Source organism: Corvus hawaiiensis, chromosome 17, assembly GCF_020740725.1.
Source record: "Corvus hawaiiensis isolate bCorHaw1 chromosome 17, bCorHaw1.pri.cur, whole genome shotgun sequence".
NCBI lineage: Eukaryota > Metazoa > Chordata > Aves > Passeriformes > Corvidae > Corvus > Corvus hawaiiensis.
In genome coordinates this window covers 13,138,235-13,153,893 of record NC_063229.1, presented here as the reverse complement: position 1 = coordinate 13,153,893, position 15,659 = coordinate 13,138,235, and the positions used below count along the sequence as shown (strand labels likewise).

Sequence of the window (15,659 nt, the reverse complement as noted above, 5' to 3'; positions counted from 1 at the left end):
ATGGTCACAGCACCAAACCTGTCTGAGTTCCAGGAGCCTTTGGACAACGCTCTCAGGGACAGGGTGGGATTGTTGGGGTGTCTGTGCAGGGCAGGAGTTGGACTCGATCTCTGTGGGGTCCTCCCTACTCAGCAGATTCTGATAACTGTCCGCTGACCAAACATTAATTGCGCTTGGCAACTACAAAAATATTAGAATAAACACCTTCTTATATTCCAACCCACCATGCAAGTGTACGGTGAAAACAGGCGCTTGGAAAGCACTGTTTTCTCAGCGGTCTGCCCCGCAGCCTGCTCTCCCCGTGCCCGGCGCTGCCCGGGGCCGTGCTCGGCCCTCCCGCGACACCGGCGCGTCCCCGCCCCGCGGAGCCGGGGCCGGGCCCGGGGCGGGGCGGCGCGGCCGGGCCGGGCAGGAAGATGGCGAACGTGCAGCTGGAGTTCCAGGCCAGCGCGGGCGAGGCGGACCCGCAGAGCCGCCCGCTGCTCGTGCTGGGGCAGCTGCACAACCTGCACCGCCTGCCCTGGGCGCAGCTGCGGGGGAAGCTGCAGCCGCGGGTCACCGAGGAGGTGAGGCCGCGCCGCGGGTCCGCGCCCCCTCAGAGCCCGGCAGCGCCCGCAGGGCCCCCGCGCCGCGTGTCCGCCCGGCCCAGCGGCCTCGTGGTGCGGCGGCCGCCCCGGCCCTGAGCCGGGCCCTGACCGCCGCTGTGCCCCGGGGACCCCCCAGCCGGGCCGGGCCGAGCCTGTTGCTGCGGCGGGGCCGCCCCGCAGCCGCTCCCGCGCCCCCTGTGCCCACCCCGGCGGGGGAAGGACGCTTTGCACCCGCTGAGGGGACGGGGGACGGCTGCAGTGAGCGCTGAGAGCCCCCTCCCCGCCCGCAGCCACTGCGGTGGGAGCTGCGGACCTGTTTGTTTAGTGGTGGTGATGGCTTGTGGTAGAATGATAAACGTTTTGCATTGCGGCTTTTAGGTCGCTGGATGTTTGGCAGGGGATTTTATACAGGACTCCCCAGTCTCTTAAGACAATATTTACCCTTCTTGGTTTTATTTGTTTTTAATTAAATTGCTATGTGAAATAATAATTCGAAGCTAGTAAATCCATCGTCCTATTTATCACTAGGAGAACTGTCTCAAGTTAAGAAAGCTCTGAACCAGCCTGTGCACTAAACAGTGTGGTTTTAAATTGTAATTCATACGGCTTAAAGGAGATGCTTGTCATGGAAAGTACGTTTATATTTTCTGGTTAATGAACAGGTTTGTCAAATTTCCTGGTTCTTTTCACTCCAGAGGTTGTTGTACACAATTTCTTTGTTTCCAACACCTAAACCCTTGTCATTAAAAAGTGCCTAAATACAGCAGGAGTGAGGTGGGAAGGAAAGTCTGGCACAGGTCTTTGTCTTTAAATCCTTCGTTTCTCCCCAGATCTGGCAGTCTGCTCTGGGCACTCTGAATCCCAACCCCACGGACAGCTGTCCCCTGTACCTGAACTATGCCACGGTGGCCGCACTGCCATCCAGGGTCAGCCGGCACAACAGCCCATCCGCAGCTCAGTTCATCACCCGCCTGGTCAGGAACTGCCTGCCAGGAGGGGTCAACAGATGCATTGTTGTAAGTGGCTCTTGAATTGCTCTGGTGAAATGTCTAGTGAGTGTTTTCTCGACTTTTCCGGGTTGTAGGTGTCTCCAAGGAGACTGGAGGTGGACAAGTTTGACTGATATAATTATACTGACATGAGTGGTTTTGCACTGACATGTAGGCAAGACCTGACTGTAATGGCTTGTGCATGCTCAAGCAGCTGGAGGGAATTAAGGTTGGATATGTATGGAACGTCTTCAACCAGGAATGCCCATGAAAAAGGAACTATTAGTGGCTTTTTCCAAACTGGGATTTGGGATGTTAGCACATGCTTCAGGAGATTGATGTAGCCTTAGTGAAGGGTGTTATGTCTGTGTCACAGAACCCATGAGAGGTGCCTTGTTTGTGTTGTTCAGTGAGTTTCAAAAGTCTTCATGCAAACTAATGCTCCAGTGTGAGTCCTTTGCAGGACAAGCTCTTGGACTGCTTTCGTCATCTTCTGTATGAGCCTGATGAATTTATTTGTTTCTATGGCTTCTCCAGATCATACCAGATTTGTGGGTTGTTAGAGTAGACTCATACAGTCAGTGTCAGTGACAAAATTAAATTAACACTCTTCAGTTGGAAAACTTATTTGCAAGAGTAATAACTACTTAATTTTTACCCTTTGAAAATGTTTAACTAAAACTGCTTTCCATTGGTAATTTCTGTAATGAACTTCGGAAAAGGGATCTACCTGTTAACAAACTTTTGGGTTAGTATTAGCCACATTCTCATACAACTTCTACCACCACTTTCTCATACAATTTCTGTCTTTGTTTCATTTGTTTTGAGCACGTATTGGTGATTCCTGTGCTTTTTTTGGTCCTGATCTGTAGTCTAACCTGTGTTAATTGCACTGGTGTAATTAAAGCAGTCCAGCTCCCTTATAAGGATGAACTAATTCCAGCAGTGTAATTCTTTTCCATGCAGGAAATGAACTGGACCATTTCACTGTGGTACTTTTACTCTGCCTCTCCATCCATTCAAAACATGATGAATGAGCTTGTCTTGACTCAGGGCTCGGTTATTTCCCATCCACCTCCTTTTTCCCCCTCTTCCCCAGTAATACCCCAGGTAACAGATCCTTTTAAGTGTATCCTTCCACACCTTGGTGCTGTGTGATGAGTTTTGCTGCTGGCTGGTGTTTCAGATGGTGTGTGAGCGCTCCGAAGTCTTTGCCTCCGCGTGTGCCCTGGCCAGGGCCTTCCCCCTGTTCACACATCGGTCCAGCGCCTCCAGACGCACAGAGAAGAAAACTGTGACAGTGGAGTTCTTCCTGGTTGGCCAAAATAACGGACCAATGGAAGTGGCAACACTTAAAGTAAGATTTTGGGGGTTTTCTGTCATCTTTTTGTTCAGTTTGTTGCATGTGCAAATGCGTCTGTCTGAAGCTGCCTCTGGAATAGGTGTTGTATAATTATCTTAGCTCAAGGTTCCTTGAAGTTGATCAGTTCACAGCATCTCTTGAGTAGAAATACTGAACGTATTACTGCAGCAGATGCTGAAGATGTTATTCAGAATTTAGATTTCAGGGGTGGAAAACACCAAACAAACAGCACAAAGAAAATGTCTCCTCTCTCATGTGTATCACAGATGCAAATAGTGTATTCTCAGCCTTTAATACTACATTGCTTTTAGTGTGTGGGCTTCTCACTTTTTCTACCCAGGCAAAAGCTGTGACTGTGCAGGTGAATATCACAGTGAAGTCACTAAAAGTTGCTTAACAGGGGTCACATATGGCCTCTGCTATTTCTTTCTGATGCACCTCTTTGGCTGAGTTTTTCTGGCAGAACTGTGGCCAGAAATGAGACCCTAAGAAACAAAACAGCTTGGAGATGAGCTGTACATGACAGTGAAATATGTTTAAGTCATCTTTCGGTGGCAGAAAATCAAAGACTGTTTCCCTTGTTTGACTGTTACAGAGAGGAAACTCCACATCAGGTAACTGTTGGCATGCCAGGTCATTCCTCTTCAAGATCCATAAATTTAAAAGGTATTCCAAGGTTTGCAGTTAATCTGTTAAGGAACTCCCTGTTCAGTGTTCCAAGTTCTGTGCTTCAGTACAGATGGATACTCCCTTAGCTGATCAGTCAGTGAGGTTACAGAAATCCCTTACAAGTTTTGGCAGTGGATTTGACAAAGGACATGGTGTTGCTGCAATTGAAATTCACAGAATTGCAGCATTAGGGTATGGGTTTTTTTCAGTATGTTTTGGTCCTTACTCTGTGAACTGATCTGGCCCCAGAAAATGGTGCCAGCCCAGTTTTCAGCAAAGTGGCAAAGACAGACGTGCTGAGAGTACAACTCTTGATCACTCCATTTTTCCATGCCCCAAATCAGAAAAAGCATAGCTGGTGTCAAAAATAGTTCGTTCAGATAGGTAGATTCCAAACCACTTGGGTTATTTTTAACTTAGAAACAAAGCTGCAATTATTTCTACGTCCTGTTTTTCCCCTTGATGTCAATGCCAAAAATATTATTGGCTTCCTCCTAGCTGAGTTTGCACCCCTTAAATTCAACCAGCACCAGACAGCTAATGCAGAGCATGGAAGAGGCATGTGGTAGGACATTTTTATCTAAACCTCTCCCTTGGCATGTTGTATTTCACACCTACTGCATTGTCCAGGGTATTTTACGGTGAGGACTAGCAGGGATTGTCAGAGTTTTACAAGGCACTTATTAAGGGCTGCCATTATCCAGGTTCTCTGGAGCACTCTGGAAACACAAATACAGGCACAGCTTATTTCTGGAAGTCATGCTGCTCCCCTGGGGCTTGGCCTTGGGGTTAGAGTACCTCCTTTTACCTGCATGGCCCTGACAGGGAATCACTCCAGACAGGGCTTGGCTGCCGAGGTCCTTATCCCTTTAGGGACAGTAAAGCAATCAGAAGTAATTGCAGAGAGTCAGGCACCAGTCCAAAGCAAGCCAGGGTTTAGGAGTGTGCTGGGATACAAATGTATGGAGTCCTTAGGCTGGTCTGGCCAAGCCAAACTTCAGATACCTCAGCATGAGTGAGTGTCCAACACCTCAGATTCCTTTGAAACCCATCTTGACTCACCCATGTGCTGTGTGTGGTCCTCAGTGTAGTGTGGGTACTGGAAAGCTTGCACAAAGTTTCCTTCCTCCAGGTCTTACAGCTTCAAGTTGTTAATTCATGGGAGCTAAAAGTTGAAGCTTGGTGTCTGGTGTCTTCATGGTCTTTTTTTTTTGCCAGGAGGATCCTTCTCTAAGGAAACAGCCTTGGCTGCTTGACCATTTTCCTTCTGTCCAGTCTTGCTTAGATAAGTTTTTGCTCAGTCCAGGTGAGGGTCAGTCCATTTTACCACAGAAATCAGGAAACAGTGTATGTTTTATATAAACATGAAATATTGCAGTTTCCCCGTGGGCCTGCCATATAGAATGTCTCACAGCAGCAATCTTTATTGCCCTGCACCACTGTGCCTGTCCTGTACAAACTGTGCAGTTTCCCATGTTGCAGATTACACAATCTCTGCAGGTTTCCAACCCCAGCAGCCCATAAGCTCATTGTGACTTCCTGAATTAGCTGCTTCTTATCTTTCTTTCCTCCGCCTCACATTGCCTTCTTGGTCTCCTTTTGTTAATGGGGAAGGATACTAATTTTGCAATATCAGTTTGCTGGGTGAAGGAGTACAGTTGCTTAGAAATTAGAGCACGTGGAAAAATAAGTTGGCCCCATAGAAAAAGTAATGGTTAGCTTGGCTGACACTGTTTAACTGTGCAGTGCCTGAGGTGGTGGCAGTTAAGCATTAACATGCTCCAAAGGAACCACACATTTGGTGTTGGCTGCAGAGGGATAAATGCAAACTTTGCTAAAGCCCAGGCCCTTCTCAGGTGTCCTCCCTTGTGTTTGCAGTGTCTGGCCAGTGCCACCGAAGGGGTCCGGCTGGCTGCACGCATCGTGGACACCCCGTGCAATGAGATGAACACTGATTCCTTCCTGGAGGTTGGTGATGCCCTGATGAGGAAGAGTTGCTAGCTGGAAGTCTGGACTGCAGTAATCAAACCCGAGTGCTGCTGTCTCTCAGTGAAAACTGTGTGTCAGCAGTGGGCAGCACAGCAAACCAGGGGTGCTCAGGCTCTTCCTTTGGCCTTTCACATTTCCTAGAACTGTGCAAAGTTGGAAGGAGGCAGAGTTCACAGCTTGGAGTAGTGCACTGGGAAGCTGAAAACATGAGTTCTTCATTTGGTCATAGCACTGGATTTTTGTCTTAAACCTGATGGTGACCAGAGTTACTGAAATTATGGGACAGCTGACATATTTCCAAATGAGCTTTATCGTAGAGATCTGGAAGGCTGTTAAGAATGAAATTATTCCTGTCCTATTACATCGTGATCCAACAGAGTGAACAGTTGTCCTTTACCTCAGAAGATTTCTTTTACTGGCAGGGCCTAAAGGTCAAATTTATATTTCATGCCATAGTAAGTCAAGGATGTGTCGGTGGAATTAGGCCATTGGAAAAGCAGCACCACTCCCAAAATTGTGAATGTTTGTATGTGTATACATGAAAAATCACGAAAGCCCCTTAATTGGGTACCCATTTGTGTGGAAAGGCACAAATGTGTCCTAATGACTGACTGACAATGTCCCTTTTTTTTTTTTTTAATTATTAAGGAAATCAAAAAAGTTGGCAAGGATCTTCGGATTACTCCTACCATTATCCGAGATGAGGAGCTGAAAGAGAGAGGCTTTGGAGGTATATCTTGTTGAGTATTCCATTTTTTTCCTAGCAGATGACTGGAATGTTTTGCCATCTCCGTTGTAATGTTTTATTTGCACGTTTTTGAAACTGTTTTATTGCCCATAGTGTTCCAAGATGTTTTACAGAAAATACCCACAGGAGTTCCCCACAGTCTTTCTTCCCCACAGGTGGTTTAATTCTCTGTTTTCTAGGGATCTATGGAGTTGGAAAGGCAGCTCTACATCCTCCAGCCCTGGCAGTTCTCAGTCACACTCCAGATGGTGCCACACAGACCATTGCTTGGGTGGGCAAAGGTATTGTGTATGACACTGGAGGACTCAGCATCAAGGGAAAGGTACAGAAGCACTTCTGCTGCTGCTGCCTTTGCTTACACTGTTGTTTTCTGCTGAAAGTAATTCAGATAATGTCTGTAGGAAACAAAAGTACTTTTTTATTGAGTTAAGTGCTTGATTTGTTGTCATCCATGTGGACACAAACTATCAGGGGAGAAGACCAAATGGGATTCAAAGACCACTACAGAACAATTAGCAAATAGCAACCCTTTAAATATTGCCTGCTGAAAGGCAGAAAGTAGGAACAAAGATGTTTAATTTCTGGTTTCAAAGATAGAATGAAAACCTGTTGGAGTTAGACTCAGTGTGAAACTTATAAACAACATTTTTCTTTTTACTTTTCTAACAGTTTAGCAGCCCCAGTTTAGTACTTTTCAGTTCCAAGACCAGATCCACCAATGAGCAGAGGCACACGTTCCTTGTTTGTGTTGTTGACAGCTGAGCACTGTCAAAACCAGAGTCTCAGAAGCACCAGAAACCCTGGTTCTAGCAGGCAGTACTGTGAAATTCTCTTTCAAAGACAAAAAAAATTCTGTGGTTCTGTTTAAACAGACTACTATGCCTGGAATGAAACGAGACTGTGGTGGAGCAGCTGCTATTTTGGGTGCCTTCAAAGCCACTGTAAAGCAAGTAAGTAAAATGTGTTAATTGATATCGTGTATCCCAGCACTGCCAAGGAGCTTGGATAAATTCCCAGAGACAGAGGCCTGTCTAATCCTGAAGTTCTGACCTGCCACTGCTCTTTAGTGAGCTTGAGCCACTCTGCTCTTTCTGCTATTTCAGGAAAATATTTTCATCTTTACTGAGATTTTGAGAATTGTGAGAAATTCCCTGAGTGCTTTTTTTTTTTTAAGGGTCTTCCTTGAATTTCAGAGTTTGTTCTGTGGACTGAATGGTTTCTAGTCTCTTGAATCAGCTCTGTACTTGAGTTATCCAGTGCTGATTTTGTTTAAGCTGTGGGATTTGGGGCAGCTGTTGTCACCTTAGCAAAGAAGGGGACGAGTGACTCTGGGATATGAAGTCTTTCTGGATTCCAATTCCTGTGCCAGGTCTAATATTAACCTAGTGGGGAAGTAGCAGCTCTAGTGTCATCAGGAGCTGCTTGTTGGTTTGCCTCTGTGGTCAGAAAGTAGTGGGGAAGCTGAGAAGAAGCCAGGTATCGAAATATGAAGAATTAAAAGTACTCCTCTTGCACTTTTAATAATGCAAACGGGGGGAAAGTGGCTGCTGCCAATAAAACTCTGCCCTCTCCACAAATCCAGTGACTGAGTCTTGCTGACAGAGCAGCTGTTGCCTCCAAGGAGTATCCAAAGTTCAAAAAATATTTACTGCTGCAGATTAATGCATAGATCTGATGGATGCTTTGTCCAGGGGCTGATCAGTGCCAAATTCCCATTTCTCAGTAGTCTAGCTCTGTGCCTTGGCCCAAACAGCATGTTTGATGTGGAAAGATTGTAAACTTCACAGTTACCTTCTGGGAATTAAAATGGAAAACAGATTTGTGAGCTGCATCTCGGGCAGAACAACTACCTTGCATTACTAAATCCTTCAGAAAGTTAGATCAGAGGTCTGCAAGGGGCAAGAGCTGGAACTTACACGGTGCTTTGGGAGACTTTGGGATAGCTGTGGATGGGGGACATCCTTCCAGTGGTTCAGTCCTTGTTTCCAACGTAGTTCTGTGTGTGATCATCTGCACTGAGAGAAGTTCCATTCACAGTCACAGTAGATGTGAGCACAAGTGATCTGTCAGTTCATACACAATTACTGCAACAGTGAATAAACTGGCAGTGATGTGTTTGGACAAACTGAGCCTGGAGAAATCTTTATATGCCTTTATATGTAAAAACAAAAGAATGAACTCACTGCTTAATTTTACAGTCTCGTGTGAGAAGACCTTTAAATAACATCCCTGCAGAAAATGTGTTCAGAGAGACAGTGGGAAGAATTTGTTGTTACTGTTTCAAGACTTTTTTTTTTTTTTAATGCTTTTAAGAATAAAAGAAAAGTTGAAGAGGTTTCACTGAGCTATGCTTTGTCATAGAGACTGAAGTGGGAAATGTGTGTTGGATAGAAAGCTCAGTGGGAAGAGGGGCAGAGGTTATTTTCCTTCTTCATAAAATATCTGCCTGCCTGCTGTTCAGCAGTTACACAACATGATTTTAAAGGCTTTGGATGGCAAAATTAAACAAGTGATTTTTCCTAGAAAGATGCATTTCCTCCATTGTGAGCTTTCCAACACAAGGGAGAAGAGAAAAACATTGACTTAAATTTTTGATTTCTTTCTTGTTAACATGATCCTGCATGTTAGCATAATAAATCCTGCTTTTGAGGAGCTACAGGCAGAATGAGAGTTGGGAAAAGGCAACTGATACTGGAAATAGATTTTCAGTTTTTGACAGTAGGTTAACAACATGTCTCTCTTGGAGGAAGAAAATCCAATGCAGTGAGATACTGTGAATAGTTGGGTTATGGATGGAAGGTTGTCTCCCCTGCAATGCTGTCTGCCCACCAGCTGGGCTAGAAACTGAAATGACTTTCTGGCTTCTAAGTGCTGCCCATTATTTTGAAAGGGTTTGATTGATGCCTTTGCCCTTTAGACTTCAGAACATGAGCTGATTCAGCAAGCCCAGATTTCTTTAGCCATGGACTTTTATCAAGAGATTAAGAGCAAAACTGGCCCAGGTTTTCCCCTAGAATTTGGTGTTGTTAACTATCCCAGTTAAGGAGGAACAATGTTTTCATTTGTTAAATGCTGCTGTCTCCCTGTCTGTTCCTAGAATCCCTCCACACAATACAACTGCTGTATAAATAACACAATCATCATCCATTTTAAAATACCATCCATAACCACATAAGCACTTGACTTTAAACCAAAATAAAACATTATGAGATAAACCAGAAAAGAGGAGGCTAAGGAGAAAAAAAAAATAAAAGAAAAAAACCCCAACAGGTTAAAAATGCTGTGTGCCTCCTGGCAGGGATGACAATTTTAAAAAAACCCAACTAACACCCGCCCACCTGTCCAAAAACCCTACCAGTTTTCCTATGAAAATCGTAGCATTGCTGTCAAGAAGTCTTAATCCTTCACTGATTTGAGTCCCAATAAATGAGCTTGATGTGAATTGAAAGCCATTTCTCCCCTCTGGTTGTTACAGGGGTTTAAGGACAATCTTCACGCTGTTTTTTGTCTGGCTGAGAACGCAGTGGGACCACGTGCAACGAGACCTGATGACATTCATGTTCTTTACTCTGGAAAGTAAGATTGTATCTCTTCCCATAAACAGAGCAAACATCATTTCTGTTCATCTGAGAGCCATGCAGATTGTGAAGCTGTCTGTAAATATTGATAATAGTATTTCATACATCCATAGTAGTGAGTTTTAAGTGTGCTTGGAGTTTCCTGCGGGGTATGTAAATACACATCAAAATACATGTATATCATAAGCTGAACTTCCCTTAAAGCACTCACATTTAGGTGGGTTTTGTAGTACAGGCAGTTTTCTGTGTCCATCTGTTGCTGCATTGTGTGGCAGCAGCAAAGACAGGCCACCAGGGGATCAGAATCTCTTTTAAGGACAGATGTTACCTCTTTGGCAGTAGTTTTTAGAATTCCAGCAAGGCATCACACAGGCTCAACAAGCAGACCCTGCCATGAGGGCAGTAGTGTCATTTCCCTTTTCCTTGTGTCCTCTGTCTGGATGGTTGGAGCTGGGGAATAGCAGCCCTACAGACTTGCAGAGTCAAAAAAGAAAAGCACAGGAGGTTTGAGGCTGCTCTCTAAAGTGTTCTAGTCCAGACAGGTGATCCTGACTTCCAGCCCTAAGCACTCCAGTCTGAAATGCCCTGTCTCCCTCCCAGAACTGTGGAAATCAATAACACTGATGCAGAAGGTCGCCTGATCCTGGCTGATGGAGTTGCTTACGCCTGCAAAGACCTTGGAGCTGATATCATTCTGGATATGGCCACTCTTACTGGAGCTCAGGTACAACAGTCTTACGTTCATAACTCAGTTTCTTTTCTGTTCTTTATGCAACTTTTTGCTTTTGCATACTTAAATTAAAAATGGTGTTCTTCTGATGACATCAGCAGCTGATGTAAGTGGGCTGGTACTCCATGTTTGCAATTCAATTTATAATTCCCAGAACTGATTTGTTAATAGTCATCAGGATTTTCTTGTTCATGAAATGGCTTCCATTGTAAGTCATACACAGAATGGTACAAGGCTACAAATTCAACAGCATTATTTTCTAGCATCTGTTCCTGATTTTTAGAAGGTTCTATTGACGAGCAGTAGTGGAGGGTGACTTCTTCCTGATTTTGTCCTTTTTCTCACCAGGGAATTGCCACAGGAAAATACCATGCTGCTGTCCTTACCAATAATGAAGAGTGGGAAAAGGCTTGTGTTAAAGCTGGCAGGAACTGTGGAGACTTGGTCCATCCTCTGGTGTACTGCCCTGAGCTCCACTTCAGTGAATTTACCTCTGCTGTAGCTGATATGAAGAACTCTGTAGCAGTAAGATTTATTTTTTCTTTTAATTTTCTCTGTTACATAAAAACGTGTGTTTTTAGACAGTGAGCTGTCCTGCTCATAGCTGGCTGAAAGCTCTTCATAGGGGCTGTAACCTTTTAGAAATGGCCCATATTGTTTTGGTCTTCAGGGTCTTTCACCTGGGGCTTTGCAGGCTGTATTTAGTGTCAGTTTTAAACAGGGTGACCTGCTGCAAAGGTTTCTTTGGGCTGCTTGCCTTTTAAATATGGCCCTACATGAATGCTGAATTCCTGGATGGAGACCTTTTAGGGAATCAAGATGGGCATTCCTCAGATCATACATCACCAGCAGAGACTATTGGCTGGGAGTGCAGAAACCAGGAAATTGAGGACGGAGGCCTCAGAATTGGTGCGGCTGCTTTTGCTGCATTTGAGAATTCCAGTGTGCAGTGAGAGTCCAAAAACGCTGCAGAAAGGAGTGTGGGCAGAAGAGGAATCGAGCAGGGCCGCACTACTGCTAGGGACTAAGTCAAGGATTTACAGTAAAGTTGGTTTGTAAGACTGTTTTAGGGCCATTCTTTAAGCTTTGACTGAGATTTGCGTAACTGTCTTTCCTGTAGGCAGAATGAACCACTGACATCTTTTCTTGCAAGACCAACTCTATTTTTATTGCTCCTACAGGACCGGGACAATACCCCCAGCTCCTGTGCTGGGCTCTTCATTGCCTCTCACATCGGCTTCGACTGGCCTGGGGTGTGGGTGCACATAGACATCGCTGCTCCCGTGCACGCCGTGAGTGTTCCTGACCCTCTCTGGGCACACAGGCTGGGGAAACACACCTGCTGATGGCTGCAGGGGCTCTGGATTGTGTCCATCCAGCTCAGGGTGACAGAAATAGGTGGAGAGGGGTCCTTTAGAAAAGCACTGACTCATCTCTGTTGCGAGTTTCTTGGTTTGGTAGTTTCATCTCTTCGTATTTTTCATTTTGGTTTTAAAATATTCTAGCAGTCACTTTAATCAGTGACATCTTTATCATTGTGAGCATTGACAACTTGCCTGCTCTCTGTTCATGGCAATAATCCCAGCCTTCCGTTCTCAGCCATGTTGTTTTAGGATGATTGACCAGAGTTGATCACCCTTCCAAAAATACGTTCCCTCTTGGGGATTTCCTTTCCTCCCTTTGGTGGAACCTGTGTATATTCTTTTTTTTCCTAAAAACCAAGGCAATTCACTCCACCTGCCTCTTTTTTTTTTAAACACAGTTTATTCAGCTCTTATTCCAAATCCATGCTCAGGCTGGGTGGGAGATCCCCTGCCTTGAACAATGCTGGCCTCTATCCACCCACAAGTCAGTGGGAGCTCTGTTCTCATGTGTTGGTTTAATCCAGCTGGGACAGATTCCAGTGGCAGTGAGGATACAACAGCACAGAGCATGCCTGCCAGGGATTGGCTGTGGCTGTTGACCACCACAGAGTGAGTAGCCACATGAAAACTAATTCAAATCCTACAGTCTGAAGTGTGAATTGTGTGGTTTTGGTTTTGTTCTAGGGTGAACGAGCTACTGGCTATGGCGTGGCTTTGTTGCTGTCCCTGTTTGGAGGGGCCTCTGAAGACCCTTTGCTGAACCTCGTGTCTCCTCTTGGGTGCAATGGAGACTCTCCCCCTGAGGAGATGGAGAGGGACTCCAAGAGACGGCGCCTGGTTTGACGCAGCCCCAGCCCTGCCAGGTGTGGGGTTACCTCACTTTGCACTGATCTGTTCTCAAGCAATGAAAATGTCCCACGTCAGAAATTGCCTTTTTTTTTTTTTTACTATCATGATAAGATTTATTACTTGTTTCTGATAAAAACAGCCTGATGTATTGTTTAGTTAGTTTTTTTTTTTTTAAATTATTGGTGCACGCAGTTGCTGAACAATATCAGTGGTGCAGAGTCCAGGCTCAACTAACTGTATCAGGAAGAGGCCACGTCCTCCTCTGAGCTCCTCACAAAACCTAACTAAGTGCATTCATGCATGAGAAGCTCTCTCTAGTCTGAAGAAGCAACTGCAGTTATTGCTTACAAAGCCTTCTGAATTACTTATTATATGTGAGGTTTTATCAGACATTTCTGCAGGCCCCACTACATCTCAGAACACAGGATAAGGAAAAAAAGGTCTTTAGACAGACTTGGCTCATTCAGAGACAACTTGGCTTAGCAGCAAAGGAGATGTAACGAGAAAAGGCCTATAGTTTTAATAAGGTGCTGTTTCCGCATGTTTTAATGTTCTTCTGACCAGTAAAATCAGCAAAAAGGGTTCAGAACATATCTCTATGTAATTGTTTCACATACAAATTACAGAATGTATTAATGTTAAATGAGGAAAACAATAGAGGGACTGTGATTGAGTAAAATGGGTTTACAAAGCAGAGTGGCTTCTTGCCACTTTATAAATTTATTATTATTAAAGAAGCTTACATATCCCATGTGGTGTTTGTGGTGTAATTTATATTTCAGAGAACTCTTGAGCGCTCCAAAACTTTGTGTACAACATCATTACTCTGTTCACATTCCTTTTCCCAGCACTCAGAGCTGAGAGAGGAACAGCTTGCACTGAGTGGTTTGGGGCAGTTCTGCAGAACTTCTGATTCACTTCATTTGTTTGATTCAGCAGCAGTCAGGGATGCTCAGTGTGGGTTTCTGTACGAGCCACAAGGAACTTCCAGGCATTGCTTTGGCTGGGACACCCACGGGAAGTGACTGGGCCCAGCTGATGTCATGGCAGTGGCAGGGTGGGGAACAGAAAGACCAAGTCCCTGTCCTGGGGCTCCAGCATCAGCTTTTGGAAACATTTCCTGGCTCCAGCAGCGTCAGCACCCCCCAGCACCCCCGTGGCTGCTTTGCAGATCAGGTCAAGCTGAGCTGTGAGGGATTGTCCCTTTCTCTGTTGAGGGGATCTCTGGAGAACTGGTGCTGGTTTTAGCTGGAGTTCCAACAACAAGGGACACCAAGAGTCTTTTTGATTAAAGACTGCATGGAAAGCTTAATGCAGAAGGGAGAAAAAATACTTCATTCTGGTTGGGTGGCCCTATTTGACAGACAAAAAGTAACAAAAAAAAACCAACTGCAGAACTTCATTACTTCCTGTATTTGTTTCTCCCTTGCTGTTCTGGCTCCCCAGTCCACTTGAGTTTTAATAAATCTGTATCTAAATGAGTTCTGCCTTTGGTCATTCTTAACACTTGGTATAAAGCACTATCTGGTACCAAAAACTGCCATGGGAAATGTGTTGATGAAGTTATTTTTATTACAGACTCAGCATTGAAGCAAATACCAACATGTTCTAATTTCAGTGCTCTGAGATCATCTTCAATCTCCATCTTGTAGAAGCATTCTTTAAATTAATAAATTCTAATTTTGAAATGTAGTGTTTTGCCAGATTTTTACATAAAAAGTAGCCTGTGTCTTTGTGGCGCGAGGCTCAGTTCTGATGTTATTCACTGAATGGTAACAGAGAAGTTGGGTTTTGATGGCTGATTATCATATTCTTCAACTTTGCTGTGTCTCAGGGCATATCATTCTGCTGGATTTAATTTGGAAGGCACTTAATAGAAGCTGCTTTTAAAACTAAGTACCTTATATTAAAGAAATCTATTAAGCACCTGAAAAGCAAATGGGATGTTTGGGAAATCAAAAACTGAAAACCAGATGAAGTTTGCCAAAGGACAGTAAAATAAATTAATTCAACACCTAATAATAAAAAAGTCTGATGCTTCCTCTGGATCAGAGATACAAAATAAAAATCAAGGCTCTTTCTTTCAAATCTGTATTAAAATGTCTTTCTGTTCCTCATGTACATTATTATTTCCTTCTGTTTTGATAAAAGGTCTGTTCTCCAGAGCACAAGCTTTGGACCTACACAAGACAGTGACTTGTGAGCTCTACTTGCCAAATAAATTATTGTCTTTCCTCTGTGTTTCACAGAGCTCACACTAGGATCATTCCCATTAAGCTCACAGTGTCTCTTAACCCCTAATGAGTAGAATTTTAGTTCTTTAGTTTACTCATCTGCTTCTGGGTGCTGGGCAATTTTAACTCCTGGTTTTGCCCTGATGTATCCTGGTGTGAGACCTGGAAGCAATCTGCAAAAGGGAGATCCCAAAACTGCCTTATAAATAGCAAATGCATAGAAATTAATATGTGGGGTTGTTACCAAAGTAAGAAATAAACCCATGTTCAGCAGTAGAGCTGGAATTTGTCTCTACAGCTGCCACCACTGCTAATCCCTGGGGTGAGCAGGTTCCAGAAGCCACCCTGACCATGTGTCCCACCATCACTGACATAGAAAGCTCCCCCGGCCCTTCCGTGTGACAGAGTAGCAGTTATTTACAGGAAACACTTCCAGACACCAGAGCCCGACCTCTGGGTTTAGGTGACTGCACTTGAAGTGTATTCTGGCCCCACTTAAGCAACTTTAAACACAGTCCCACACAGGGCAGGGAGCACCTGCAGAGCTTTGCAAAACTAC

General features: G+C 44.6%; 1 protein-coding gene across 1 annotated transcript; it reads left to right on the top strand.

The window, feature by feature from the left end:
• Nucleotides 1-383: 383 nt before the first annotated feature.
• Nucleotides 384-14,347, top strand: NPEPL1 (aminopeptidase like 1). The gene is made up of 12 exons (XM_048322012.1): nt 384-566; nt 1,418-1,603; nt 2,763-2,933; nt 5,487-5,576; nt 6,246-6,327; nt 6,525-6,667; nt 7,218-7,295; nt 9,821-9,921; nt 10,524-10,647; nt 11,002-11,178; nt 11,835-11,945; nt 12,702-14,347. Exons 1-12 carry the CDS (start codon nt 417-419, stop codon nt 12,858-12,860), a joined length of 1,572 nt encoding a protein of 523 aa, XP_048177969.1. The 5' UTR covers nt 384-416; the 3' UTR covers nt 12,861-14,347.
• The last annotated feature ends 1,312 nt before the right edge of the window (nt 14,348-15,659 follow it).